Here is a 6,908-nt window from a genome sequence, read left to right on the forward strand (position 1 = left end):
TTGGAGTAAACATCTACTGAATTACCTTTAGGAATTGAAAATCATATATATATAATTGGATGAATTTGAAATGAAGGGTTGAAGTTAGAAATCAAGTTAAGAAGACTTTGGTTTGGAGCTGATAGGCCTTGGTGAAGAATGCTGGCCAACAGAGGTATGTGGCCATTATGCTGCTAAGAGTTGCAGCACCTATCAACATGTTCATCACCACTATCTGCAGTTGAATGGCTTCCAATGGTGAGGCACCTCCCATAATTAGACCAGTCATTGCCCCAGGAAGGGATATTAAACCTACTGTTTTCGTGTTGTCCACCACTGGTGAAAGAGCTAATATCACTGCTCTTTTCACTTGCTCGTGCGTTGCTTCTCGCGGTGTTGCACCAAGCGCCAATGCAGTCTCAACCTGCAAAACAAATTATCCTCAATAAACACTCATTCACTTCATCTAAAACAATTACAACTATTTTACTCACTAATTTAATTATAGTCACCTACACTTCACAGTGTAATCAATACATAAAGCTATATGGGAAACTCATAAATTGGCACTGATAAAGCAGCCTTCATATATTTAATAGAGAAAAGTAATAGTTAAATCATGATGTTTCGAAGACGTCAGTTTGAAATATTAAAAAAACACAGAAAAAACATTATGCAAGTGTGTTTCATTTTAATAGAAAACAAATTACAATCATTTAGTAACAAAGAACTTTAGTAATACACGACTGCAAAATCAAGAACTTTAGTAATAAAATATCGACAATTGGAATTTGTGGTTGGTGTTAAAAGAGCTGGATATTTTGACTGACTTCAGTTTTTTTTTTTTTTGTGTGTGGATCTGTTCAACCTTATGCAGATTTCATCTTAGTGCAGCAGCAATAACTTGCAAGCTTGCAGCTGAATTATTCATTGTGTAATACATAATCAGAAGATGAATCGATAAGGAGGATTACAAGACATACCAAGTTCATTTGTGTTTTGATGTCCTCTCGGAGTCTTTTCATGGTAACACCAGTTACTGTCATGGCGTTTCCAACCATCATTCCAGCAATAGGTATTATATATCTGGGAGTGAAAGGGAACACGCTCAGCAACACAAGCACAAACATGGTCACCGCAGTTCCGGTGAGAATGGAAACCCCAGCCACATACTTTCCTCTAGGCACGTTTTTTGCACGTTGACCTGCAGTGTAGCCAGCAACTATTACCTGCAACAAAAAAGACAGACATTTTCTTTTGTGGGTAACTGCAACCTATACTAAAAACACAAATTTAAACCATCTTAGTTTTGTTTATCAAACTCCTAAAAATGTTTTTTTTTTCTACCCTTTGGTTTTTCTGGATTTTGCAGACGGATTTCCTATTCAACAATGTCTAACAACCATTTGGGTTATCCCAATTATCTTACATTCGAGCCAAAACTTGTTGATACAAAATATATACATTTATTTGAGATAAACCCAATGAAAGTGACCATTGAAATTTGTTACGTGAAATTAACCGAAAAGAACTGGATAATGAAGAAAGAACGAAGAGGGACTAACCATGAAAAGGTAAGCTAGAAGGATCCATCCAGCGTTGTCCTGGTTGAAGATGAACTGCAGCACAAAGCCAATGATAGAAAGTTGAATAAATGCCCTCAGAATGGCAACAACCATTTCCAGCTCGAGGCCAAGCTTCTGGTAGAAGGATAAGGCCACAGCGAGAAAGACCACCGCTGTAGCAGCCACAGGCTTCACCATGCCCTTGAGGAACTCCACCAGCCATGACCAATCCGTGCCCTGCTGTAATGTGTGGTTCTGAGAAGCTAGCATGGGTTTGAGGAAGAAGAAGGAATCCATGGTGATGGATATTTGATGACACATAGGGTATAGCTATGATAACATATATGTGAAGGCCAAAGCAGAAAAGACCTTCCCCAGAATGCGAGTCACCATGTGGAGTGAGAGTTCTTAGTTGCGTGACACAGCAGCAGATTCAGCACTATTTTGGCCTTATCTTAGTTTACTTAATTATTCAATTCTACTATTCTTTTCATAATTCACAGTTCTCAGCTACTCTCCTTCTCTGCAATATTAATATTGCTTGCTGGGAAATTTTAATGATTTCTGTCAACTTTTACATGTAAAATCTGGTTATTATTCAGCTCAAAATTACCCGGAACAATATATATTTTATAATTTTGAAGCATGTAATAATTTGTCAACGATCCAACCATTTTCTAAATCTGCATTCAGCTGACAAATATATTTCAAAATAAAGTAAAATGGTAAAAAGTAATAAAAGTTAAAGGGAGTATTTAAGAGCATTTTTTAAAGTTGAAGAGTAAATTAAAGATTTAAATCTGAATATTCGTCCAAATTAATTTTATTACGGGTGTGTTTTGGTTTACTATGAAAATGCAAGAAAGGAAATTTTTTAGTAGACATTTTTTACATGATATTAAATAAACTATCTTAATTTTAAAAAAAAAGTGTTTTTTTTGTCTTTCAAAATCTTAATTTCAAATATTAGGAACTAAATTTTTTAAGGTGTTTTTTAGAAAAGTAACGGAACGTACGTACGACAAGTTGCTTTCGTGAGGTTGTCCTTTGGTTTTGACGCGGTTTGGAATGTGCCGTGTTAGTGAAACTTTGACAAAATCTTATGCTTTGGCTCTTACTTTATCGATCAATTAAAATTAATGTTAAGTAAAAAATTATTATAAAGATCAATAAACTTAACAACATAGCAATAATATAAAAAAAATTTAAAAATTTTAGTGTTGTTATTTAAGATTTAAACTAAAACATTTTTTAAGATTTATTTTAAATTATTATTTACTCATAAATTATCATAATTAAATAAGAATATTAGTGTATTGTATAATTGTTTCATCAGTTATAAATAGTTATAAATAGGTCAATTCTTATTAAGACGTACCAATAAATTATCATTCCAACGGTTAAAGAATATCAGTTAATATCAAAAACAATTAATTCTAGTACTGAATAACATAAAAATAAAATATAATTATTAATTATTGAACCGTAATTAAATCATTATTAGTCAAAAATTCATTTTAAAATTTATAAATATAAATTTAATATAAAAAAATAAATGATCAGTATTTATTAAGTTATTAATATCTAAACTGTTAAACAGAATTAACTTTTATATCAAAAATACCTTTTTCATATATTCTTCAGACAAGAATGGACTAGTACCTTGTTCCTATATTCTCCAAACGATGTTGGACGAAGGTTTATACTCTCCACTTTATCCCGAAACAAATATTTTATAATAATTGTTTTAATATTTCTTGTTGTTTAAATAGTACAGTGGAGCAGGTCATGCCTAATTTCATATTAAATCGTGGCTTTGAATTTGGGCGTCCATGATCTATCCACGTTCGTTTAGGTATTGTACGGCCACATGTGATGTCATCGTATTCTACTTTGCTTTCTTTAATCATACATAATAAAGGTATTGTATTGTGCCAATTACCAAACAATACGTGGCAGATTATTATTTTATTCTCTATTAACAATAAACTAACTCACAAGTTTTGCAATACGTCACTCTTGACATCAGTGTCAATTGTTAATTAGGTGATTAAAGGAGGCCAATTGTTATTTATTTAAATTATTTTAAAATAAATTATTACTATTTGGATTCTAATTTTTAAAATATAAACTTAACTAGAACAGCAAGAAATGCTGTTTAGCAAAATAATTATAAATGATAGCTTTGTGTCTACACTCCAAAACTTTAAAGAGATATTGTGGCTTAGAACACAGTTTAACAAAATTTAGTGTTTTTAAAAGCTAATCAAAAAATTAAACATTCAGTTATATGCTTCTTAGAAATAATATTGCCATGGGTTCTTTTACTCTAGGGCATGGACAGAGTATTCCAATACATGTACTTCCAACTTGTAATACTTTAAGAGCAAATGGATCCTAACAGGTAGTGTTATTAGTACCTGAAAAAAAAATTATAAAAATAAGTCTTTAAATTTATGGATTCACCTTCAATTAATTCTTTTAAATATATGCTAATATTATCAAATTTTTATGATTTTGTTGTTTCCATTCGTAGTTATTGGTAGTACATCATCTTAGTTGGAAAAAAAGAAAATGATACACGATACAACTAACAAAAATTATAGAACTTAAATGAATGGAAATATCAAATGATAAGTTTTTATTTTTTTTCAATAAATAATCTCAGTCATGTCGAATCTTGTTTGGATTCTGGTAGATTATTTACTTCAAACATTTTTGTCAATACTAAATTGAAGAAAACTATTTTGGTTTGTTTTTGTCATAAGTTAACTAAACTTATGCGAAGTGAATTAATAAAAGGAAAAAAAACATATTGATCTATCATACCATTAAACAATGTTGACTTATTTTGATTATGTAGTGGAGGCAAACTTTTGAGTCTCTACAATGTTTTCTAGTTCAATTGAACGAAATTTGCAAAATACATTATCTCTTAACAAGTGATTCTCTTTACATCTTACTTATTTCATCTGCATTTTCAATTTTTATTTAATTTCCATCTTTATTCGTGCCGCACTTTCAAAATTGACCAATGCCGATTGAATGTCACCAAATTTTGAATTGTGGTTGTTATTCAGTTGTTGATTAAAAAAATGTGATAGAAACAAACGAGGACAAATCAACTTGCTTAGAAGATCATCAATTTAGTAAGTTTACTTCTAGCATTTGATCTCACGGTGTTCTTGGAGTAAAACGACAAACGAAAAAGTAAATGAGGGATCTCATAGTGTGAATTTTTCATTCTTTATGTGGACATGCACACCATTTTCATTTAGATTTACAAACTCAAAATAAGTGGTGGGCAAGAAGACCAAAAGAAAAAAAAATTAAAAGGATAAGGAGTAAAGAAACACGAAAGTGCAAGCCATTTAATCAATTTTCCATTTCTAAGTAAAGAAGCAGTTTGTTTAGATGTCATGACATAATTAATCTATTTCTAATTGAAAACGGCACTGACAAAAAAATGCATCGAAATAATAATCTTTCTCAGAAATAGTGTAATAATATTTGTCAGCAATATGGTGTAATAGTGCACCTGGTAATAACAACAGCAATGCCAGCTTCAGCTACATGAACCAGAGCTTTTACTTTTATTGTTATGAGATATGTGTTAGGATAGCTTTCTTTTACTGTTTCTACGAGTTTGTTTTATTGTTTGATATATCTTACAAAAAGAATCTACTTCAATACTTGATAATGTGAGAATCTAACTTAAAATTATAATCATATTGCTATCTAAGTATTACTATTTTGAATAGTTTCTTTTTAATACATGTTTTTCTTTTTTAGCATATATTTTTGTAAAGAAATATTTTTCTTGCATTGACCTAATGTACTATTCAAAATTCATTTTAAAGATTGTTACACTCATTTTCTCTTAATTTTTTCATATTATAACCATAAGTGGTGTTTAATACTTAACTGAAGCTTCCATGTGAAACAAACTATATATCAATGAGAATACAGAAAGATAACAATGGTTTGATAGATAAAGAGATTTCATATAAAATATCCTAGATAACTTAATTAGAAATAAGGTTAAATTAGTAATTGTAATTATATCATAATAAATTAGTGTAGGGTTAAATTTAGTTTAAAATTTATTTTTTAACATGATATTAAAGTTATTTTAGAATGTATTTTAATGAAATTTGTTTTTTTTTGTTAGGTTTATTCTTCTATTTGTTATTGGATCCCTTATATATGTTTAATCTCATGCTTGAAGGACTTTTCTTCCTGCATTCCCTTTATTCTTCTTGCACCTTTATTAGATTTTTAATCTCAATTATACCCGTCTATTAAATAATATTAAAATTTCTAATTGATTAATCTCCATCATTCTTTCTTTTTCTTCTTCCATAAGCACGACACGACGTCTCTACCATTTCAAAATCTCCATTTTTCCTTTTTTTTTCTTCCATGATTGTGACACATAAAGTGTATTTTTCTTCTTCTCTAAATGGATTAAATATGTTTTTTTGTTCCTAATGAAAATTGAAATTAATCAAGTTTTTTGAATTACTTTAGTTCCTTATCTTTGCTTCAGACCATTTTAGTTCCTTATTTTTAGAAATACATAAATTTATTTCTTATAATCAAAGTTTATTTAAGATTTCAAAAAACATGTTTTTAACTGATATTAAAATAATATCATATATAAACAAATTTGGAGTCTTAAGATTTATTTTTAAGTCAGCGTTCGCCCGTGAATAGGCAAAAAAAATCATATTTGAATGCATATTTCTGAACCCTCAGTTTTTAAAATAAATAATGCAAAATGGTCCAAATATTTTTATTAAAAATATGTTATTTTTGTTGAGAGAGAAACAAAGTTGAATTTTAGGTGACAATAAAATAAAATGATTTTATATAATATAAGGTGCACTAACCAATAAATCTTGGTGGGTATTTCACGAAAATCAGTAACATTGTGTGTCTGTTTGTGTCATGAGATGATTTAAACGGGTCACACAGGTTAAGATGATTGCATACGAAATTAATAGATTTCAAAAATAAAATAATATATTCTTTATAAAATAAATAGAAAGTCTACAATATGTGCAAATAACATTTTCTCACCATCAAAACTTAGAACCTGTTATACATAAAAATCAATTAATTGTTTCTAATACAATTTTTTTTCCGATCAATCACAATCCGCCTTTTAAAATAAAACAGAAACTACACATTTTTTATTTTATTCCTCGTAAATGAAAGTATTAAATTTCATTTTAATTAATAATAATTTTATATATCGATGTGAAATTTTTATTACATTATTATTATTTTTAAGTCGACAATTTTGTTTACATGTAGTGTGATAATAATATAATGTTGTTTTTAAACTCTGCATTGCATGAC

At 29.2% G+C, this 6,908-nt stretch overlaps 1 protein-coding gene across 1 annotated transcript; it reads right to left on the bottom strand.

The window, feature by feature from the left end:
• On the bottom strand, positions 1-2,044 carry LOC108328314 (protein ALUMINUM SENSITIVE 3). Its single transcript, XM_017562169.2, has 3 exons — positions 1,545-2,044; positions 963-1,208; positions 1-403 (listed from the first exon to the last, which is right to left on the bottom strand). Exons 1-3 carry the CDS (start codon positions 1,863-1,865, stop codon positions 92-94), a joined length of 879 nt encoding a protein of 292 aa, XP_017417658.1. The 5' UTR covers positions 1,866-2,044; the 3' UTR covers positions 1-91.
• Between the last annotated feature and the right edge of the window lie 4,864 nt (positions 2,045-6,908).

Source organism: Vigna angularis, chromosome 2, assembly GCF_016808095.1.
Source record: "Vigna angularis cultivar LongXiaoDou No.4 chromosome 2, ASM1680809v1, whole genome shotgun sequence".
Taxonomy (NCBI): domain Eukaryota; kingdom Viridiplantae; phylum Streptophyta; class Magnoliopsida; order Fabales; family Fabaceae; genus Vigna; species Vigna angularis.

Excerpts from the sequence above, each read along its gene's own strand:
- LOC108328314 (XM_017562169.2), bottom strand. The coding sequence starts at position 1,865 with ATGTGTCATCAAATATCCATCACCATGGATTCCTTCTTCTTCCTCAAA. Across the intron at positions 1,209-1,544 it reads TTCTAGCTTACCTTTTCATG|GTAATAGTTGCTGGCTACAC; the intron begins GTTAGTCCCTCT and ends TTTTTGTTGCAG. Across the intron at positions 404-962 it reads TCAAAACACAAATGAACTTG|GTTGAGACTGCATTGGCGCT; the intron begins GTATGTCTTGTA and ends TTTGTTTTGCAG.